The sequence below is a fragment of the Parambassis ranga genome, chromosome 21 (assembly GCF_900634625.1).
Source record: "Parambassis ranga chromosome 21, fParRan2.1, whole genome shotgun sequence".
In the NCBI taxonomy this organism is placed as follows: domain Eukaryota; kingdom Metazoa; phylum Chordata; class Actinopteri; family Ambassidae; genus Parambassis; species Parambassis ranga.
In genome coordinates this window covers 19,864,241-19,889,406 of record NC_041041.1, presented here as the reverse complement: position 1 = coordinate 19,889,406, position 25,166 = coordinate 19,864,241, and the positions used below count along the sequence as shown (strand labels likewise).

Below are 25,166 nucleotides of genomic sequence, written 5' to 3'. Positions count from 1 at the left end.
TAACTCCATTAATGTCACTTTATAAACCTGACACTGAATAATTATCAGTTAAAGGAATACAGTAACACTGTCTGTCCCCAATTATTTCTAGCGTTGTCCTAACCCTCGTGCCTTTTCAGATATCAATAGTGATTCATTCATTTTGACTTCTGATTAAAGCAGAACTGCAGCACAAACAGGAGACAAATAACAGGAAACCCACCACCCAAACCTACCTACTCACAGAGGTTTTGTTGCCATGACTGATAATCCACTAATTGGAATATGACAGCCAGTTAATGGAATGGTGAAAAGTAATTTAATACAATGATAACAAGTAGCTAAAGAAAATAAATTAACCTTGTAATGGTCTAATAAATAGTTTGACAACATCCAAAATGGCCGCTTTTTCTGCAAAGTTCTTGTAGTCTCAGGACAGCAACTGTGCCCAAATTTCTGGAAATCATGTTCCCAGTGGTGTCGACTTTCACAGAATTCATGGATGAACAAAAAGAAGTATGACAGAGATGAAGTTGCCAGAAGTGGTGCAATGTTGTTAACATTAATCTCTGAGCTCATAAGCTGTGTCACTGGTGTGGAAGAATAAACATAAAGTGTAAAAGGCATGAATATTTCAGCATTATCTGCTTGTGTGCCTGTGTGTGCACGTGTGTGTGTGTGTGCGTGTGTGTGTGTGTGTGTGTGTGTACAGGCATAAGAAAATTCATGGAAACAGTTAGCTCTCAACTTTGGCATCTAGTCTGTAGGTGGTGAAGTCATTATTGTTGTCATCCCTGAAGCTTGAGGATATTTGGATTATACTTTGTCTGGGGTAAGTCATGCTGTGACTCGGCTTAAATAACCGATGGAAAAGAATGATATATTCCAAGTAACAGCACAGCACTGCTGATGAGCCATTTCTCCCACATCTCCACTTGATTTGACTGCCAGAGATGTTTGTAACCAGAGCTGCATTTTATCTCAAAGGCACACAATCCTTGGACGATTTCTGGATGCGTGGTGATGCTGCTTGTCACAAACAAAGTGTGTCATCCTGAGTATGTTGCTGAGACTTTCAACAGTTCCATGGCAACAAAGTTAGCTGCTAAAATGCAGGCAGAAAAGGTGCAGTAGGGTAAACAGGAGCACAGTTTACAAGCACTGCCACTACATTTCACTGAATGTAAAATACAGATCTCCCCAGCAGGTCCTGCTTTATATATATATATATATATATATATATATATATATATATATATATATATATATATATATATATATAATATATATATATATATATATAAAGGCACAGAGGTCCTGATGGGAAGGGCTCTTTAAAAGAATTATTTAGCATGACCTTTTCATCCTTGGCATTTGAAATGCTGTATTCAGCCAAAAGAGCAGATTTTTATTTGTTTGACACAGAGGCAGTATTTTCCGACAGGCAGAGCCTCCATGGACTGAGGTCCTTCACAAAGAGGGGAAAAAAAACAACACTCCCTGCATTACGACACGATTAAACATGCAGTACATTCAAAGAATTAAAACATCTGTGGTAACGGATGATACAAAGCTCCTCTCAACTTTCTCAGCACCAAGAGAAAAATGAGAAATCACTTGACATTTACAGCAACTGATGACATGAAGCAGCACTTGTAGAAACTTTTCTTGTTTTTGAAGCCAGACTCTTGATCCTCAGAACATCTCTCCAATGAGGAAAAAATGGAGAACATTACCAGAACCCTACCCTGCCAAACCCTGCAATGATGAAATAGCATAGTGTTGCTAGGCTCAATAGTGTAACAGGCAGCCAATAGTAAACATACTAGTAAAGGGACAAATGCATTGGATTTGATAGTGTTTATGTATTGATCTGATTCTATATACTGCAAGCTAGGCCTGTCTGTATTACTGGAGTTTCTGTGTGAGTTTCTGTGTGTACTTTTAAAGGCAATATTTATGTGTGATTCTAATAACAGTGAATAAATCAGGTGTTTGACTGTCTTGATGTCAAAACTTTAAATTGCATCCTCCCTCTCTAGCATTAAAGGTAGGGTAGGAGATTTTGAAAACTCAGTGAGAGTCAGCCAGATTTCAAAAGTAAACACAGCCAATACTTCGCGCAGGTGCGCCTTGTAGGATTGGCTGATGTTTTTAGTGTTTTATAGCTTCCACAGATGATTCATATTTTTCGTTTTAAAGTGAAACTGCCGAACTAATCGGTTGCTATTGGATTGTAAAGAGAAGTTACACTAATTTAACAAAAAGTTCATCAGAATGAAATCTCCTACCCTACCTTTAACATTTAAAATGAGTCATTCCCCCCCTGCATAATACATGGTTTCAGTCAGAATAAGCCACCTCAGAAATGTAAATCAATATCATTTGCTAAATGTTACATGCACTGGGTGCAGTCAATGAGAGCAAACTAATAATGTGCACAGAGCATTTCCTCTGTGCACTGACATATTATTTTATATAAATTATGCCAGAAGAATCCCATCAAATCTATACCCAGAAAAAAAATCTTTGCATGCATTTGCACAGTCAGGTGCTGGCATCTGTGACATTCTGGGTGTGCCATACAGCAAACAATCAATGCATCAGTCTGCTGAGAGAAATAAGCACCCTCGGGACAATATAGTAAAGCTAAAAAAAAAAAAACTACACAAAATCCCTGCACAAAGCTCAATTTGTCATTAATTAGAAAAGAAGCGACACAATTAGTCAATAGTGATACTTTTGTGACCAACTATTATGCAAATGTTATAATCTAAATGTTCTGGGGCCAGCAGAAAATGAATAAAACATTCAGAATATTGTAGTCAGAGAAGCTCAGACCAATATTCACTGAGAATAATGATCTCATTAAGAGTAATAATACACAGTGTTGTATTTAATGCTAGCATTATTTCATGTGATAAATAATAAATACATTTTTTAGTCGTCTATACTGTAGGTTTGCCTGAAATGAATGTGTCAATTCTTGTTTTTACGATGAAACTTGTTTTTGTGGGTATCCACACTGAAGACAAGTCATTACACACAATATAACACATCCCACCCTGGATGTGTTCTGTTACCACTAAAGCACTGTCTGCTCTCTGCTACATTGCCATTTGATTAATTTTACACAAAGCTAAAACAGCATACACATCTCTGTCTAGGCTTTGCTTTGCTATAAACCAGTGAGATACTTACCATCCTAGGTCTAATAACGCATGACGGCAGATCACAAGATAGATTTACACAATGACTGAAGTGGGGCACACTGTTCCTAGCACTATGTACAGTATATTACTAATGATAAAAGCCCAATAAATAAAGAAAGAAAAGAAGTAAAGGTGTGACTGTCTCAGTTAGAGATAGTGTGGGATGACTGTTCTGAGTGAATCATTTCATTGTTGTGGTCTCATGCATATTAATATTAATGTTAAAAAGTTAAACAAATAAAATAAAACATTTTTAGGACATTTTGTGTAACACCTTAAATAATAAGGCCATACTAAAGACCTCACACCAACTAACTAACTAACTAAGCACTTCTAATGGTGATACACTCAATACAAGGGTCTCACGGAGCGGCTAGTCATCACCAGGAAAATGTAATATTGGGTAAATCCAGTCCTTGAAAACAGCTCAACCTGTTCAGCTGTTTATATATCATTGCTTTCATACTGAGAGCACACTATGCTCATACTATCATCTTAGTATGTCCTTCAATGAGCATTCTACAGAGGAGTGCCATGGACTCGACTGTCTTCTGTGGCAGCCCCCTTTCTCACAGCAGTTGCTTTGGCACTGTAACTTCTCCCATTGCCAGCTCGGAGGCGCAACAAAATGCTCAGCTGCTCCTCCTCGGTACCTTTCACACAGAACAGCAGGTGCAGTTAAGTGCAACTTACCTACATTGAACAAAGGGAAAGGTGCTTATGAGAATGTGAAACCTTAAGATGGTAAAAAAAGACACTAAATCAAATGAAATTTGGGTTGTTGTCAAGAAGATGTAATAACTAAAAATTAATAATCCGAAGTGAATTAAGGTGGAAATCTTAAACTGCCTTAAATTGCTTTGGTTGTTTCATTGTTACTATACGATCACTTGAAAAGAGGTATGAATCTTTGATGACAGCAAACTAACCATTTTGTTTTTTTTCAAATAAACTAGAGGAAGATTCAATCATTAAGTTATAATAGTTTTAGTGAAAAGCTGCGACCTTTGCCTCTATAGCAGGCCATGTAATGAGTTTCAGGTCCAAACTGGTGCACAGGCCCATAGGGTCAATCAATTGATGACAAGCCCATAAGGACATATTTTTCTCTAACTATTGGCACTTGCCCAGCTGCTCTGGAGCAATCATTGAACTGTTTATTGAACAGCTACAGGAGAAGGCTTTACCTTATTCATTTCACTATCTATTATGCTACCCATAATTCATGGTTAATAAATAAATAATGCTATTGTCACAGGTTTTACCCTGATTCAAAGTCAAGTCCTGGCTCCTATATAAGTAAGAGATGAACCGTGCTCCCCATAAAGATAACAGGATATTATTCTCATTGGGTGTCAGGGTAAGAGTGTGCCTCTGTGTTTACTCTGAGTTAAAGCTCACATCACAGCGATGCTTTGTTCTCTGCTGCAGCAGCAGGGAGATAATGTAGATTTTAGCACTTAAATGTCACGCTGGTTCCATGACAGCAAGCATGTCAACTTTTCTAAAATATGCTCTTTTCTTTGGTTCTTTAGGTGACAAGCTGGGACGCTGTCCTTTACAACACTCGTGCTAGGAGGGAACAGAAAAGGGAAAATGTGTCAGCGCAGCTTAGCTGTTGAGATGGGGGGCTTTGAGAGCAAAGACAAAGCAGTAATGTGCTCCTCCCAGTGCATCACTTCTGACAAGGATGAGACATAGTGTGTCACCAGGCAACACAATTCTAGCGCTAATGGTTTTGCATAAGACAAATGCTCAAACATATTGAAATGTGTTAAACTGCAGGAGGAGGGGCGGATGTAGCAAGCGAAGAATTGAATATGAGCAAATGATATATTAAGGGCAAAGAGGATGACGATGCAACTAGCGCGTTTTGACAGGACAGACAGTCTTAATCACAGACTTATAAAAGCACACTGTGGGAATGTCTATTTCCAAGTGCACAGACGCACACACACGTACACACCGTGTTTGTTGTGTCAATTCCCTGCCTGCCGAAACTACAAGTAAAACAGATGGCACAAGCCTGAGGAAATGTACATAAGTTCTGTTCCAAATGTAGAGCGGGAGAGAAATAGTAAATTAAAAGTCTTATTTCAAAGCCGTATGCCTGCTGCTGCGAAAAAAAAAAAGATGCCAAATCACTGTGCCTGCAAACAAGATCCATGTGTGGCGGGTTAAATATGCTGATAGCAAAATGAGGGTGGATTTGATCCCAAATTAAATCCAGGTGACAAGAACAGGGCTGATGAAACAAACATGATATCCAATTAACTTTTGTTGCACTGATACCCGCTGTCACATTAAATCCTGTTGAAATACTGTCACAACAGCATACTGTAAGCTGTGAGCCTTCTAACAGACGACAGCAATGCCGCAGCAGAATTATGCAGATTTAACAGTCCCATAGACATTAAATGAATCTAGCATAAAAATGTTACATTTGAAATAACTGATGAGTCAACAGAAGGGTTACATCTCGGCAGGGAAGCAGAGGCAGGGAGGAAGGAAAATAAATGTTACATAATGCAAAAAGCCCAGTCCTTCAGCTCAATAACAAGGTGCTACGCTACATTACCCTCTAAACCTCCGTCCTACTGGCGCCAATTCTCTTGGGAACTAGACACATTTGAGATACATTTATTTCAATATGGGACTTGCCAGATAAAATACCCCGCAGGAGGTTGATTGGCAGGCTGGAATGCATGACTATAGTTACTGCAGCTTCATCACAGACAGACAGACCTGATACACTCTGCATATTTAAGCGCAGTGTTTCCACTGGGGCTTTGTCAGCAGTACTTATACATGGTAACATAAGTTCACTGTCTAAGAAAAAGAAGCATGTTTCATTAACGTCCAAGTTGTTTGGTCCAGTAGATGAATCTATTAGCAATGTGATTGTCAAAGGATGTCAATGTCAAAAGTCAACATGAAGACATTCATCCTGCATTCATTCAAAACACAATTAGAACAAATTCAAATTCAAAACCCAATTCACTGACCCATTGCAAGTTAATGTCTACATACTGCACAATAGTGAACCATTACAAATGTGTATATAATAAGCTGTTAAATTACCATTTGTACTTAATTGATGGTTTAGTAAATTCGCACTAAAACATTTTTTTTGTGTGTGTGGATGGTAATGTTATATTTGGTGCTTTGAGCACTACAGTTCTTTCTGTTTTATTGCACTAAAGAGAAGGCAAACATCTCACGGCTGACATAAAACTCTCAGAACAACAGTTTAGATGGACAAATCCCATAAACAAATCCAATACACGTACATATTTTAAAGAGTAGTAGCCCTTCAACATAAAAAGGTGCAGTCATAACTTAAATTTGCCAATTTTAATTTACTAATTTACTAAATCAACCTGTACAAATTTTACAACAGGTTCTTATAATATATATGTTATTCATCATACAGATACTTACATTTTAATATAAGTACATGTACATAAAGGTTTTATATTATTTTACATATAAGTATAATATTATTCAGATACTGCTGAGATACAGTCACAATATTAGTAACCACTCCTTTTTGTTAGTTATTTTAATAGAAGATTCATATGGAACCTGACAATCTGCCAAATTACAGTGATACATTCACTCATTAGCCTTGCTCTAGTTTGGTTTATGCCTTATCAAAAACTGTAGCTCACAGAAGCATAGCATTCTGGCCCAGCGGGTTCTCAGTAGTGTAGTGTGGTAGAAATATCTTTTGGGAGTCACTGGCATTTGAGCAGAAAACAGAAATTAAACATATAAAGACAGGTTTACTACAATATAACTCCCAAGTATACAAATATAAGTGTCTTAATATGCCATTGTAATTATCTAATTATTGTCAGTACAAGAAGTCAGTAAGTAAACTATAATCAGAAGGATGAATGCTCTGTTGGATCATGGCAGAATTTCACTTTTCTGACTGCTTGTTAATCTCGCTGCTTGTTTTTATGCTCTCTGTAGGATGCTGATGAAGTCAGCGGAGAATCTGAGGGCTTTAGAGGAAGGCATGGGGAGATGTGCCCTCCCCTGTTGTTGAAGGGGAATAAGTGCTGGAACCCCTGAGAGAGCTGTCTTTGAACAGTTCTCCTCCCCTGTGCCTCGAGGACACTGAGATCAACATCAGTGTTGATTGGGTCGAGCCGAGCTACAGCCATGAAACACAGCTTGTGTGACCATGTTTTGAAGTCAGCCGCTGACCCTTTTTATTGTGGTTTCCTCTGGGAGTGACAATTCAATCAGAGGATTCACTGGTCTCCATGTCCACCAGATTCACAAAGCTCTTCATGGCAGCACTACTAAGACGAGCCAAAAGTCCATGAAATCCTTTCCTGAAGGATTCGTGCAGGATTTAAGTTCTAAGACACTGTTTGCAAGCATGCAGCATCAATACAGGCAGAGAGCTGCATGATGACAGCCATTAGCATTGAAAGTTTTACAAAATGACACCAAGAGATACATTTACAGAAAGTGAATTATGGCTGTCCCACTTTATCACAAACACACAGCCAATATGAGTGTTCTCAGACCGCCTTGACATTTGGACTTTCTTTTAAGTATGATGCATAAACTAAGAATGTTATTATCCTACTCTTGCCAGATTCTCAATCTTTCCACTTTAAACGTTTTCACTGCACTGGCGGCATTTGTTTGAACTGTTCCACTATCAGGGAATTGACATTTTGTGCTAGGTTTTCTTTAGCTATTCCTGAAGGCAGGCCGTTTTCACATGCAGCGCCCTGAATAACTGCCGTCAGCTGCCCAGTCCCGCGAGCCCTGCAGCTGAGCGGATAAGCTGGTGCCTCCTTCGAGTCTCTAGGTAATGCAATCCAAGGCCACCTTCCCTTCCCTCCTCCTACAAGCCCTAAAGATACAGTGATTACATCTCACTGACAGAGCCAGAGCAGGGAGGAGAGAGGCCATCAGTGGCAACAACATTTTTATATATCTACACGACAGCAGTGCAATATATTACTCTGCCTTTTTCTTAGATAATACATTCCTGTGTATAATGCCTCAAACATTCACATCCAAGTATTCAGCGAAGAGCAGCCTAATGAAGGTTTTTCATGGGTTATAGCTGTCTTTGCATTAAGAAAGCAGACTACATTTCAGTCCCGTCGAATGTTTGTAGGGCAAAGATGATCTAATTCCCCTCTCTATCAATACATAATCCATGATAATGAGCTGTGCCAATTTCCTTAGATGAATATGCAAGGTCTTCTTTCTACAGGCATAGTAAATAAAATGGTGCCAACATTAATTGAAGGGATAATTAATTGCCTTTTGGAGATTACACGACTTGGCCCACAGCGACCGTGTAGAGGCTATATTATATCTATTATATTTAAAACCCCTCTGACACACAGGAGAGTGAAAGATCATCGGTGGCAGAGAAACCAATCAGAGAGGATATCGGATATCTTCTGGGAAAAGCCAGCATGGCCTCAGTGAGCTCAAATTCTACTAATTGCCTCACATCAGAGCTCTTATTTGGTTTTCAGGTGGAAATTTGTTTTACTACTTTTAGCCAAGCTGCAAATTGGAGTTTATAAGTAAACTCCACATCCACAATTAATTCAGTCTTTGGAGTTCAGTCATGCTGACAAGCCTGCGGGCCAGTGGGCTTGTGCATATGAGCTTTAGCAAACCTTGCAGCTCTGTCATGCACACCATAGTTGTTCGGTGTTCTCCTAAAGGTGGATTCATGAACATAAACCTTAGAGAATGTGAGAGAGCTGGTCAATAGGTGGAGGGTGAAGGTCAATAAACAGCTAATTCTGCTAATATACTTTTAAGATTTACATATTTTCCTAATTAAAAATATGACAAAGTGAAATATTGGTTGATATAAAAAATGCTTTGAGTACATATATATGCAGAAATATAAATAATTTCTAAAGGGTTCACAAACTTTCAAGCAGCACTGTAAACTTTCCTCCACAATAAATCAGGTTCCCTTTGCGTCATAAAGCTGCCCTGTTAGTGTCAGTTGCAGAGTAAAGTGCATCATCCTTCCATGTGAGGCTGTGCAAAGACTTGTCAGAATACAGAAGGGCACAAGGGAAAGTAACACAGCTCTTCTACGCAGGGCTCTGGAGGCAGATGTCAAATGGCCTGCATTTAAACAGTGCTTTTTCTACCTGAATGGAAAGTCAAAGCTCTTTAAAGAGCTTCACATTCAACATTTACACACCAATGGTCTAGAGCTGCCATCAGCATGTGAGGAGACACAGAGTAGACACATCAACCTGTTAACACAGAGTTTTCTACCTTTCAAAGTCACTGGTTAGGCAAAAAAGCTACTTAATTTTGGTCCTTAGTAGTCATGGAAACCAATCATACAATGGCCAAGGTTGAGCACAGTTTGCTTCATGGCATATATTCCTTACACCAGGACTTATACAGAAGAATATCAAAACGATTTGGTTATACACAAGTTCATCACATCTTTCAAACCCAAATCCTTCATCTTTTCTCTTTAACATCTGAACTCAAGTCAAGTTATATAAGTGTCCCTTTAAAATAAGTCCATGTCTTCAACACTCGGCATGAAAATCTTTCATGGAAAAGATTCTACCATATAATAATAAGCGTGTATGTAATAATAAGCACATTAACACAGAATGCAGCATTAAACACTGCAGCAATAACATGCTTGTATCTTTAGGAACCACCGTCTTCTCTTCCATGTCCTGCTGACCCCAGTTTAAGGTTACAGTGTGTGCTGCTTTATCCCAGCATGCAGCATGGTGGCAGGGAAACCGACTCAACAGGCCACCATTCCACTGCAGTCATACATTAGAGACCATACAAGCAGCTGTGAACATATTAACAGCTGGTGAGTGTAATTACATAATTTTGACAGAAGCCTCTTTTATTTTTCCGCAACAAGCACAGCCAGCCTACTAGATATATGACCTCTTGCACACTAGGGCATTAATAATTATTGTGTACTGCGGACAATTTATTCACAGATGTCACTGCCAAAAACTATAAAGCCCTAATTATACATATAACTCACACTGATGAGGAACCTGTGCCGAATGCTAATAATTTGGTTTTGTTGCTTTTTTTTTGGCTGTGATAGACTGCGTGACAGCGACAGTCTCATCATGATTTACAAAGGCTCATTCAGCTCATAATAATGCAAAATTGCTGCTCTGTTTCTCCATTAAAGGAAAGCTATGTCCCAGAAGTGTGCAAATAAGAATGCCCAAGAGTATACATGCCACAAACAATTCTGAAGGGCGAATGAAGGTTTACGTGCAGATTCATCAGTGTGTAATATGGCATCACTACAGAGCAATGTGTGATTGCTGGAATGTACTGTAAGGACTTTCAGTTTAAACTTATCAAACTAAGTCGCTGATTGAACTTATATCAATAAAAAATATCATTATGTTCAATACAAATTCTTTAAAGAGTTAAGTTTTAAAAAAATTAAGGAGCTTGGTCTGTTTCTATTTTTATTTAGATACCATAATTTATTGCAGTTTATTCCAAGGGCAGTGGTGAGATGATGGCGTCATATTCATTTGAACTGTTATTGTTCACACTCTACATGTAGTAATCTTTAACCACTTGTGCAAAAACAGAGGCCATGTCTTTGTCACAGGCTAACACTTATAGATATGGATAATATTTTATACTTAAAGCCAGCAAGCCTTTGGGCTCAGGTAGGAAATTATAGCATCCAGAGAAAAGCCTGAAAGGCACAGAAGTACTGACATTGCAAAGGGGGCAGAATCTCAATATTAAACACATATACACTGTAGGATTGATATAGAACAGCAGCCGTGGCAAGCCTACTTATATAACAGTTACTATACAGTATATATAGCATTTTTATTGCCCAGACTCATATTAAATGTAGTGAGGCCCTTAAAGGAATTTAATAAGTAGTATTGAGCTTTGACCTTCAGACACAAACAATCATGTCAATAATTTGATTTTCATCCCAGCAGATGTTTGTGTAAACTGTTGCCGTAACAGTGAACAAACTCCGGTAAGAATGTGTTCCTGTGATATTCAAGGTGTTACAGTGACCTCCACCATTGGCCACCGAATTCTAATCAGTTTATTGACTTGAAGTGACTAATCAGCCAAATCTGAATACATTTACAAGGCTTCTGTACACATGAACCGACACCTAAAAAGGCTACCACTCTCTGTGGTTGTTTGAATACAGAGCAGGTAACAGTAAGTCATTGTAACCATGGTAGACATGCCAATGGCAGTATAGCTTTTTGCTTTTTTTCAGATACCAAATGTTTTGAAAAATATTTAAACCCGAAACATCTTTTCCTCAATCTCACCACATAGTTGCCTTTGACTGTGAAAAATTGGCATGAATCATTTGACATCGCCCACAGGTTTCTGAAGAGCGGTTTTGAGTCTCTGCAGGAAACCATAATGGCAGCGTTGCAGTCAACCTAAACTCTCACTTAATGCAAATACATCCCTCCACACCTTCATCAGCACCACATCCAGATTTAATGTATTCTGTTGGAAAAGATGCAAGTGTGTAGGCATGCTTAAACATCCATAGATAATTTCCTGTGGCACACATACGCAGCACCCTAATCCGCAAGACTTCAAATGCCAAAAAAAACACATGTATGCTTGTAGTTTAACCCATATATTAAGATTTAAAAACACTGCTGTCTTTATAGGCTGTTTTGAAAGTAGCTACAAACAGTCTGAGGGAGTTTCATGTTTTCCAAAATGACCGTAGCAGCTGTTCAATGTGACAGAGGAAAGCACAGACTTCTAACACTTTAAAGCCTAAAGAGGGGAATCTTTGATACAAAGAATGTGACCCTTTTGGTGGAGTATCACTTAATGCTTGTTAGTACAAGTCTTCATACTATAAAGGTGAGGCTTACTGTCAAATCGCATTAAAGCAGAGTTCAGTATGGCATTAGTGAGGAATGGATGAAATGGGTGACTTACACATGTGATCAGTTTCGTCTGAGTCGTCTGGGCAATCGGGCTCTCCATCACAGAGCCAGGCCTCAGGGATGCAGGTTTTCTGGTTGTGACAGAGAAACTCTCCTACGTCACATAAGATGGCTTCTGGATGGAATGAGGAGAGGGGGTGGAGGAAGAAGGAGACAGAAGAGATGCAGCATGAGGTGATGATACTGTACAGAGGAATCACATGTTTCAACAGAAACACATGTCTGCAGTGTGAATGAAAAGAAAGTTAAATGTAAATGGCCACATTTTCAATGCATGAAGCTGAATGAAAGATACAAAGGCTCCAGCCCTGAGCTGTGTGTATGATTAAAGGGTGACAATCAATACAGTACCGCCCTGTCTTTTGCAAACCACAAATTCTTTATCAGAACAGGGTGCCACACGTTCCTTTCTTTTTTGACAGCTACTCTCCTCCAACAAAGACATGGCGTCCTTCCCTTGGCAAACTATTACAAAGCAGTTTGGCAAGTTTGTTCTTATCTCTTTGCCTCCATGGTGTTGTGCTTTCGATTGATGGTAGAACAGGGGGAGTACAGTGAAAGCCCAGTCAACTAAAAAGTCATCATAGCCTTTCAATATAGCAAGCATCCATCAAAGCGGTGACATGCTTCCAGCCGGTAGCTGTCACAGACTAAACTCGATCATGCTGCAGAATGACACAAGCTTTTGCTAAAGATTTGACACCACAATGTGACCTGCCGCTACTTCGTCTCAGCGCTGAGGAAAGAGAAAAAAAAAACAAAAAAAACTGTAATTTGTTTCCAAGATTTACCCACAGACAAAATCAAAACGAGCGCTAACTCCCCCTACTTCTTGTTCTCTCTCTCTTTCTCTGTTGCTCTCTCCATCTTTTTCCCAGTGTGTTTCTAACCCATTAGTGGTGGGAGTCGAGCAAGTGGGAGATCAGGTCTGGGCATTTGAACAGTGGGAGTGATAATTCAACGCACCGCTGCTCCCTGCCCCGGCACCCTCCAGCAAATTCACTACCCAGGGACAAATCTGAAAAGGTCAAACATCTCATCCATTCTGCCTCTTCTATTCCCACTGATGCAATATATCTGGAATCTTACAATTTAAATCAAGGTCTCTTCTAAAACATTCCAAGTCCTTCCTTTTCTGAGTGTTAAAGAGAAACATTCTTTACATTGCAGACATATGCCATCAAATCTTTAGAAAAAAAAAATAAAATGGTGTGTTGAGCAGGATAAATGAAGTATCACAAGAGATGGTTCATGTGCATAACCAGTGAAATGATTTAAAGTTCTCTATACTATATATCTGAGATAAAATTTGGTGTGGTGAGATCTTGTGTCACATGTTTTCCCATGGTTAGAACTACAGAAATGGGATTCATATTAATTATTCAATAATCAAAACGGGCCCACATTTGCAGGCGAATGGCTGGTTAAAAACCTTAAAAACTGTCAGATTATTTTACTCTGATTGCAGAGATGTTATGTATGTATTTAATTTACAGTGCCAGATAATATAGCTAGAGAAATCCAGTAGAGAAAGAACTTGTCTGTAGCTGCATTAGATTTGCAAGTGTATATCATAGACTGTATGTAACTGTGGATGAAGTGCCAGCAAAACTATTAGTCATGTCAAAGACACTTTGACCTCTGCCATGTTGGCAGCATTACAGTCCACCTTAACTCCCAATGCAGGAGGAGGAACTGTAAAACTGAGGTGGGTGATCACAGAGGCAGGAATCTATGTCGGTCACTCAAAGCAGTCAATCCCTCAGTTATGTAAAATTTTAAGTTTTGCTGTAATTATGAGTAAAAAGAAGTAAGTTTTACAAAAAACACACACCAGGGTTTCTTTAAAAAGGAAATGAACAATATAGACAAATACAGTTTTCTTTTCTTTTTTTTTGTTTTTATACAAAGCTGTGAACATGATTATTTTTCTGCTGTGAAGCTGGACATTTTAACATGAATGCCTATGGGCATTGACTTTTGGAGCCAGCCCCCAGAGGCCACAAGAGGAACTGCAGTTGTTGACACTTGTGTATCGCCTCCCTTTGTCAGCCCTGGAGGTTTCTGCTTGGGTACAACCAACAGAGACCATCTGGAAACTGAGCTGCTGACAGGAAAAATCTGGTGATGCCTCAGCTCAGATTTCTCTTCAAAGAAAACAGAAACTGAATCATTCCACTGTTGCTGACTCCAACCCCAGGGGAGATCATGTGCAGGAAAGTTTCTTCCTCACTTGTGTGTGGGAGACTTTCTTCTTCTTATCCCAAAAGATATGTTGGAAATGACAACTAAGACCAGCAGGACCAAAAGGGCAGATGGTGTGAGTAACACTGTGTTTGGGCAACAAATTAATAGCTGGAATGGTGCAACATGGCAACATGAGAGATTCCTCACAGGGTGTTCTTTTTAACTTGTTAGTACAACAGGTGCTTTTCACTAGACAAAAAGTATTTCAGATGCCTTTACTTTCTGTACACTGACTATGACATTGGGGTTTGAAACATAAGGTATCCTGGAACACAGGCTGGGCCTGTGTGAGCAGGACAATTCAAAGACAGTTAGTTCACAACAGCCACCATCAACACAGACTAGACAAGCACATAAACAGTGATGAATGTGCATGCTTTGAATTGGTGGTTGAGTATTCTAAGCATGTAATGTCTGTAGGCACAAAACATGTGAGCAATATTATATAACAACATAAGTATGGCTGCTACATTTTTTACACCAAATAGCGACGCTTCAATAAGCACATGCTGGGCTTGAGGTTTGCAGAGGCATGCTCTGTCTGTGCGCTCGGGTCTCTAACGGGATGTCTCCTATGCCTTTAAAGCTGAATTAATTACCATTGTAAAGTGAAGAGCTGGTGACAAAGGGGCCATTTCCTCTGCTAGTGAGGGAAGTCATGAAAGAAACTGTCCCTGGACCTCAGAGCAGCCCAGTTACCTACTGATGTTCTATCTCTTTTCATGCCACTTCATCTTCAAAGGCTAAGGGGCCAAATATGTACAAAGCAAATGACCTCTTATGTCAATTCATCTGTCTCTTCTGCTTTTTTTTAAGCAGCCTCTCCTTGACATGTTCTACTGTCCCTGCAGCCATTTGGGGGGACAACAGTAGAGCAGACACACAAATAAAGAAAAGTAACTGCTCTGTTTTTCTTTTGTTCTTCCTCCCTACACTGCTGTATTTGCAAGAGAAGGACACACAAACACACACACACACACTCCAACAGACTGTTGGCTCTATATGTATATATACGTATATATATTCACACTAAAAAAAGAAAGCCAACAGTCAACTTCTGTAAGTGGAAAAACACCCAAACTGCCTTCCATTACCACAACAGTGGGAAACACACAGTGGCACTCAGCTGGGCACATTATCATGAGCTTCATTCCTGACACCCAACAGCCACCACTGGCACAACATTGTGGCTCATTAAAGCCAGTGAGCCTTTAAAATGTGCCAGATTTTCAGAGGAACAAAGACTTATTTTAGAGGCAGGCAGACAGGGAAGACGGTTTGCAAACCTGCTGAAGCAAGACCAACACAGCAGTCTTAGTGGTGCATATTTAGATCTCCTTTTTTTGGTTGAGATGAGGTGTGAATTCTACAGCCAGTTACTATACCTATACCTATAGCATAACATGAACACTCGGGCAGCACAACAAACCTCTTCCTGTCCTATTTGCTCGGTCCTGTAAAACTCTGATTAGCATGAGAGCCTAGGTTTGTCTTTATCTTTCTAAATAACATTATACTCAAATGAGGTAAGCTTTAAACCACTATGATGTTACAATCCCCTGAATTGCATCACACACTGTTCACAATGTGGTACATTGGATAAGTCTTAAGCCACGGGCCTATTCAAACAAAACCTGTGTTATAAAGCAGCTGTAGAGTACAAAGCTCAAAGAGGTGTATTTAATTCAGCTAAATGAAGCAGGGCTTACACAATATTTCTAAGTTAAGAAGCTGCTTCTCAAAAAAAAGCTATTTGCAGCTCATCCAAGTTGCACACTAGAACATACAAAGTGTGTGTGCGTGAACTTGGCAGTGCCGCTGTGGCCCATTAGACCCACATATATTGCATTCAGGGTGCTCAAGGTCACCAAACAGCCCGTTTGAAAGAGAGACGTGAAACAGCATAAATAAATTGGGTGGAATATTTAGTTCAAATCTTGTGTAACATCAGAGCTTTCACAGATAAGCTGAAACATTATGACCACATCACACACTATAAATACAGACCAACTAAGCTCTGTGCAGCAAGTCAGAGCCTTACTCAGCCTGCCGCTCAGTGAAGTCGTATCGCAGAAGTGGCCATGTGGCCAAGTGGCAGTCACATACATAATATGATGTCATAAACATCTAGGATATATAAGTATAAGGTATATAAGTTACAGGCACATGCATGTTGCTTCCTTCTGGTACATATGCCAGTCACAGATGATTTTCAACAACTGTAAATGTATGTCCGCACATTTGTAGGGGAAAATACTAAATAAATGAACCTCTACCTTGTTTAATAGGACCATGAAAATATCACAAATTACAGTGATACTGTGGAAAATGAAAAAGGGCTGGCAAGCATGGGATGAATTACAACAATTATATCATTTATATTGGAGAAACAGTCATGTTTTCTCACAGAATAACAAAATAAAATAGACCAAATGCCAAAAAAATCACCAAAAACTTTGCAGATTGAAAACTTGACTGTGTAACCCCAGCATGTCCTCATCATCTTCAATAAGAGAGGAAAAGATATACTTATGATATGATACTTTGAATATAGAACCAAGTCGTGATGGGCAGATGTCAGTGTTAAGGCATTTTCAACATGACAAGAATCCTGGGGTTCTCCTAAAAAGCAAATGCAAATCCAAATAAAAGGACCTGATAATAGATCAGACTGGAAAAAAAGTCTCCCTGCTTCAGCTCCTGGTGACAATCAGCATATTAGAACGGATTGGTCATAATGATTAGGCTCATCAGTAAACATCACATTGAGGACAAATATACCAGGGCACAGAAGTTCAAATACACTTTCTGTCTGCAAAAGTGCGCACACACTACAGTCCCACCTCCATCCATACCTGCACATAGATGAGTGATATCAAACCCTCTCCCACTTTCAAAGCAGGCTTAGCGTCCAGGCCAGCTGCAGGTCATATGCATTATGGATGAGTGTAGGGCTATCAGCCAAACTAAGCAGGTTATGAAGTATAACAACAGTATAATGCAGCCTCTCCCTTAATCTTCATATCTTTAATCTGCCAAAAGATGCAGTGCGCTGTTATGCATCTCAATGATGTCTCACACCTGCATAATGAATCTTTATTACAAGCATTCTCTAGAAGTGACATACGCCATGTGCTATTTAGACTTAAATGCCATCCGCGTCAAGTCTGATCAGCATTTGAAGACTTGAGAGTGCCGTGACTATGCTCACTGATGAGCAATTGCAGAATGTCGCAACACTTCTGGACACATCACATGCCTGCAGCTATGTATGCATCCGTTCCTCAGCGCTCCAATGTCTGGAAGTTAAAAAAAAAAATTGTTTCTTCGAAATCAACTAACTCAAGACAGAGAGCTGCATAAGAAGCAAGAGGAAAACAATCATGTTCTGAGAGAGAGGAGTAATTGTGTTTACAGATTCTGAGGTAACATAACTGGCTCCAGGAAACACAAGCTTGTACCCGCGGCCATCCCCCATAGCGATGCTGAACAACTCTGTATTCTAGCCCAGAAATGGGTGTGAAATCAATGCTTGTAAGGCTTTGGGGCCTTCATTAGATACTGCCTGACCTTCACCACAGAGCGAGGTCATTTTTATTTTCTCAGCAACAGCAGGGGCATGTCAACAAATTATTAAAAGGGAGCACCATATGAAAAGTTTCAGAAGACAATCGTAGACTGGCCTCCTGCTCCGTGGCATAAATCCATGCACCAGTAAACAATGAATGATTCATGAGACTGATCTTAAGCGGCGTGCTCTTTACAATGCTTTTATTCCACGTGCAAAATGAATGCATTGCAGCACATTGCGTTCACGAAGACATGATACATATTACAAAGAAACATGAAGAATTTATCAGCAACTGCTTCCAGCCAATCAGTGCCATTAAACACTTCTTTTCATCTGTCTTCCTGCCATCTCACTTTTTCATTAGATCAGAACAAACCTGGCTGAGTGTGGAGGCATCTTGAACCTCTTATAGTCATTACTAATAACAGCTACAAATAAAAAAATATTTTGTTGTTTAATCCTGGGTCTGTTGGTTTAATGTGTCGCAGGTGAACTGAGTGGAAGAATCTGGTGTTTCTAATTGGTTTATTGTCCGCTGGCACAAATATTGTTCCCATGGATGAAAGCTTCACACTTACATGCAATGCATGTGGTAAACACCTAAGGACAAAAGTGTACTGGAACTCCCACTACTACCTTTCCTGTTAAAAGTGGTTTGTTGGAACTATGAAAACAGGAACAAACAACATATTTTATAGCTAGATTACAGACAAAAAATATTATAGTTGTGTGGAGAGCCTATATTTTTATGATTTGATTATCACTTGGCACATATGATGTTATGGTTTGTCTAATGCTATTCTCTTATTTCAAATTGTCATCTTGTATGATGGATTTTAATTAGTTAAGGACATCAATGTAAATGCATGGGTTGATGATTATGTATGCCTGCCAGCAGATATAGAAGTTATATATCTTATTGTGTCTTGTAAGGAATTTAAGTATCTTTACAAAGGAAGTCTGTTCACACCTTGTATTGGACCAGTGTGTGTTTTACATTAACAGCAGTATATTTAAGGTATGCTTACACAGTGGCTCTGCATGTAGGTGGATCACATCTAATGACCAACATGTATTCTTAGCATTTACCTCAACATTAAAAATGTTACTTTACTGCAAAAGTCCAACTCAAGTGCTCAATAACACATGCACAGGCGATGATGCAGGGATCAAAGCGCTTATTTTGACAACATAGAGACATTCACATGTGGCACTGCAGTTACACATGTTTAAATAGCAACATTTCTGTTCTGATTCTTCTCTTACATTGCTCATATCCACCTTGTTAACCCTGCTGGCTGCTGTTCACCTTGTTGTTCTAAAGAACGGCATGTAAGCGCCTGTGATTGACAGAATTTTACTGGGTTTACATACAGAACTGCATGCATGCATCAAAACTCCTCTATAAAGCCAATCATAAACAAACCATGGCAGGTATTTCTCATTTTCAGAGCAGTTCATTGCAGCAGGAACCTAAAAATAGGACAGATTTTTCATAACTCTGACCAACGTCAGACAATATTGTGTTTATTACTTATGTTGGCAGACTTCTGCAATTTGTGATGCCAGTCAAGAAATCTGAGCCAAAAAAAGTAGAAAAAAAATGACTGTAAACACAACAAGCCTGGTTGATTGACATGAAGGAATTTTCCTTGCCAATATTGCATGTTTACACTATGCCCAATAAATGTATTACCAAATATCCAGAACTGTCCACTTGAGAAATGGACAGTTGAAAAAAAATGTAAAATAAATAGATATGAGATGCACAGATGCATCGGCCCACATAAATCACACCCACAACTGCTAGAAGTTTCTCAAAGGGCACTGATTGGTGTGCACCACCTATGGTTTGGCTGTAAAGCACATGAACCTGGCAGGTTGGATTCAGGATGAACACACAGTGATGTAAGACTTCCATCTCTTTTTAAGCAATGCTTACACAACTGACACACACAGAGAGAAGACTAAATGTCACATATAAGACCCACTATAAATATATATATGTAATTCTTCCCATGCATACGCACTTTATAGTGAGATGTGTCTTCAAGTAAAGTAGTGTTCTTGGTCCCATTTATGTGATGCAAATTTAATGCAAAAACCCTTGAAGGTGTGCTAATTTAAGATTTTTGAGTTGGATCTCAGTGTGTGGGCCTTCCTTTGAATTGTTATTGACTGTGTAAATAATGCAGTAAGCCTGCTCATTGCTGCCACTGTGTTTCCATATCACCATAAATAGTTTTAGAGCTATGGCTCCTCTGTTTTTCCGAATACACCGCATTTTGTTTGAGGCTGATGCAAACACTGAGGTGAGTGCTCCTCTTAAAAAGTCATTCAGTGTATTTTTAAGAGCTCTGAACTGTTCACTGGTCTGAAAGTGGCCTACGTATGTGAATTTCATTTGCATGAGAATGTGTCATTATACTGCCAATAATAGAAAAGTACAGTCCCCCAAGCCTACCCTCGCCTGGCCCCTTTTTCCATGCTCCATCCAAGGTCACCTAATCACGGTGTTCCTTCAAAGACCTCTATCTTAACCAGCTGCAGTCTGAGGGATTTATGCTGCACTCCATGTCATGATTACCAATCAGGTGGAGTAATAGCTGCTTAAGCAGACAGGGTTTTTGTCATCACTGAGGGGTGAAGTGCCAGTCAAGGTTTCCACTGAGTCTGTGGGGCATGTCACTGCCTTGGATGTAGCCTCCAGATTAAACAGCATTATCGGAGTGGAGTGAAAGCTGTTATGGTGAGGGATCACATCCTCGCTGGCCTCCACTGTACCACTGCAGAGAGCAAGTGAGCCATACGTTATCAAACAACTCCATACCCACCTTCAAACCTTGAAATGGATTACTTAAAAAATAAACACATAAATAAATAAAAATCAAACTTCTCTCAAAAACTTCTGAAAGTGAGTTGACATATCCCATCGCTCAAAGACAGTTTTATAAAAAAATAAATAAAACATAAACATCTGCTGGTTAAATAAGCCCTGAAAATGTGTCATGTTTTTATCAAACAGTCAAAGCTGAACATGAGGAATGAAAAAGAATGGGTAAGAAATCGGACTGAGTTCTACTCCCAAGAAAGAAAAAACAAATTAGAAAAGCACAAATAGAAGAGATGTTAGAGATTTGTTCTCTCTTAATCACCCACTGGAATTGATTTTAATCAAGTATAAATGCTAAACTCATCATGCTGCAGGCGTACTTGTTTACATCTTTATGACACAATCAAGAAGCTAAAAAAGAGGAAATAACAGAATGAGACAAAACAGAAGGATTATGAAATGACCTGATCATGTACATTTTTTTTCATTTATCTCTTTGTCCTACTTTACATATTAATGGTAAATTGAAAGACTTTGAATGATGATAATATAAGTCATTATATTAAAAATGGAAAACTGACCATGAATATAAAACATATCTTTTAATCCAAACTTCTGACACATTTCACTGCCTATATAGTGTAATCAACCACTTTGCATGGCTAATGTGACATTTCTGTCTCATTGCTTGCCACAGGACCATAGAAGCATGTGATTAAGATGGACTTGCCCTTTATTTAAGGGTTTGCTGTTTTACTCCTCAGTGAACTCATGGCAAAGTTGCACAGCTGGGTGTCTGCTTACACAGATCTGATTAGCTTCGTTCCATTAGAAGTGGGGAAACATGTCCTTTCCAAAGGGACTCACAAAACAAGCCAGCCTTATAAGCCGTAACAACAGGGTGACTGTTTAAACTGTGATATGAACCATGAAGTAAAGACGAAAAAACACTCTGGCATTGATGTAATTTAAAGTATATATAATCACCTATTTGTGACAGACTATAGACTAAACTATTCATGTGTTTAGAATCTCTATGTATAACAGTTGCCCTGTTAACTGTCAATAAATACTTCATTAAACCTAGTGATTAAACCTATAGCAAAAAATTAAACACTTATCAATACGACACTTTTAACTGTACACACAATATTGGTTTCATGTTTTTTTTTCTCCTTTGCTTTCCTCCTTTATTTCTTGTCGTCCTACTACACACTAATTGTTGATTCTTTCTCCTCATTCCCACTGTGAATTAATCACTTTACATATAAATTGGAGGGGTGCTGCTGTTTACATCATTTTTCAGACCTATACATATCAATTATGTATTAACATGCCAATGCATGCAGATGTGGTTGTGTTGTATGTTTAGTATCCGCCGCAGGTCCCAAAGCTAATGAGGGTAAGGAAATGATAAGAAACACATATTACTTGTTAAACAAAGCTATGAACAGAGTCCTTTCCCCATCTCAGCCTGAAGCTAAGACTAATCTGGCTCTTTTAATATGTCCTAAATGAGAAAATATCTAAAATCCTCTCCAAAGATGTAGGACAGGAAGAACTTTTGTTTGCCCCGGAGATATGTAATGTGATATGTATCATAGGCTTATGAGCAAGATTTTTTTTTTTTTGGTAGAATCTTGAATGAAGCATATATTGTAAATGCAGGCTGTTGTATTTGTGATCGCGACCTCTGACCTACGACTGCTTTTTTTTCACAGTTTTACCATCTCCATTCTGAAACATTTATTCAAATACATATTTATGGGGATCCGTTGTTGTCAGGATTAGCAGAGCACACTGCTAACAGTTCAAATGCTAAGGTCATGGACACATTTTCAAAAAGGACACTGAATCTGATCTTAGTCGTCTGAAGCAAAAACTAAGTTGGACAAAGGGACAGTAAAACAATGGACCCAGAGGTAAAATCAACCTTTAACTTTGCAAAAAGGTCACATCTTAAAATGTAAATTAGTTTTCAAAGAGGGACTGTGAATATCACAGCTTGGGGCGGGTTATCCTTAGCCCTTTGCATGCACTGAATTCTGTAGGAGAAAGAATGAACTGGGCTTATTGAAATAATTTGCTTTCCAATCTGGTTTATAAATGTAGTCTCTGAGAATTTATAGTTTATATAATTATAATTCTTGGATACTGTGTTTCCTCCCTTTGGGTTAGAAACACTAACTCAGATCTTAAAATATGTCCCTCTTAATCCTTAAATACATTTGCAAGTTCATAAAACTGTCTGCACACCAGCGCTGCCAATATTTTTAGCATTTCGATCCCCTGAGCAGCCACTTATTTACAGGCATCCCTATAACAACAAAAGTGAAGTTGTCTGCTACAACGGAAGGCAGGCTGATGATCTTTTTCCTGTCTTCCTAGACTTATTTTAAAAAGAGCTGACATTTAAAAAAATAACTTCACCTCAGGAGGTCAGGATTTAAAGGATCACAGTATTAAAAATATAAACTGTTGAACCTCACAGCAAACACCAATAGAGCACCAATCTCCTCTGAATGCAACTAAAATGAAAGAGATTGTCTGTATTGAACGGGGCTATAGGCAGTTATGAAGAAAATCCATCAGAGAAGTCGATCAGGTTGGCCTCCTTGGGGCATGAAAGTGAGTCAACAGAGGGAGGATCAGATCTACTTTATTGCCTGATTAAAATCAATTTGGTGTGTCCGATGCTGAAGGTGGAAGGGATGGGATGAGCAATGGGAGACTGTTAAGCGTCTCCACCTCTCTCACTACTGAGTGATTATAATATGAGGGTGAACGCTGACTTTAACAGATCTGAGATTCATGACACGAGGCGAAGGGGAGGAGACAAAACACACACACACACGCACACACACAGAAAAAGGTCATCAGATGCGTCCTGTCATGCAAAACAGACAGATATGATTAAAAGATTATGAGACAACTATTTTGGCACGGCGTGGTAATGATCACTCCCATATGAGAACAAATAACCCTCATATTGTATGCTGCGTGCGAGATCACATTCCCCTAATCCAATTTTCACTCATTTCGAACAGCACAATAATACAATATGCAATGAGCTTTCTGCTTATTACATTCTTTATGAAAATGATATAAAACAGAACGGAAAAACACAGCATGATAAATTAGATCTGGCTACACCAACCCCATAGTAAGTAGACCAATAAGCATAAACGCTTAATGTCCAGTGAAAGCTGTGACTTCTCCATACACTCTCCAGTATAATTAAGTGAAAATAGCAGTTCAGCAGCAACTGCTCAAAAATCGCCAAGCACACAGTCTAATTGCGGTGAAACTGTGCGCGCCTCATTACTTGATATCTGACCTTTGTGCAGCTAATTAACAAGGTTTCCAGTAACTTGAGGATTTGGGTTAATATGTGCAGCACCATGCATGCTGTCTTTAAATGAAGCATGAGGAAACCTTATTAGCTAAAAAAGTGTGACCTTTTAGGTGCCTTGCTGAACATCACTATAAACATGATTATAGTGTAGCATTGCGGCAAATAAGGATGCTAATTTTTACCTTTACCAAACAAACATGAACCCACTGGAGACCCAAGGCTCTTATTGGAAGGAAGAAATGTGACAAATTAAGTGTGTGTACTCGTGTCTATGGATGAGTGTACAGATTTGAAAACACTTCACCTTGGTCCTTGTCTTCAAATTATCAAAAGAAATAGAACACAAACACCAGCACAGATATGAACTGTATTCAATTAGACCAATCACATTAGCATATTATTTTTTCTGTTAGAAATTAGAAATAAACAGCCACCTCATCAATTAACTATTTTTTGCTTTCATCATGCCTTAGTCTCTGGGGTGGACGTTTGTTTTTTTTATTTCTTATAGTAGTAGTAGTATGTTGTCATGGCAACGTAGAGGAAAAAAGATTTGTGGGCACAGCAGTCTGTTAAATCTGACATGGTATGACCAAAATGAGAGGGATAATCTGTCAACGCTGGGGACTTAAGATATAGCTACCACACAAATTACCTGCCAAGGACGTGACCAGAAAGTGAGGGACAGTGGATCAATTAAAGAACAGAAAAAAACCTCCATGTGTCTCACACTTAGACACACACATACACACATATGTGGGCAACTTGTGTCCTCTAATTATGTAAACTGATGTGAAGAGGTGGTTCCAGTAATGGAACATCACCATGCAGATTAGCATTGCCCACTTCTGCTGTCATTTTAAAACTGAACTAATTTTACAATTTGGGCTATAATGGAGGTACTGTTAGTTAAATATTTTCTCTACAGTCCATAACATGTGCTCACTTAGATTTAGCAAAATAATTCTAAAAAAAGAATTTTGAGGGATTC

The 25,166-nt window shown here is 38.9% G+C and overlaps 1 protein-coding gene across 1 annotated transcript in view; it reads right to left on the bottom strand.

The window, feature by feature from the left end:
- lrp1bb (low density lipoprotein receptor-related protein 1Bb) overlaps positions 1-25,166 on the bottom strand; it is a 239,100-nt gene that overhangs the window by 158,040 nt on the left and 55,894 nt on the right. The window contains exon 2 of the mRNA XM_028393416.1: positions 12,162-12,284. Within this exon, the coding sequence (XP_028249217.1) occupies positions 12,162-12,284 (123 nt within the window). The remainder of the gene's footprint in view (positions 1-12,161; positions 12,285-25,166) is intronic.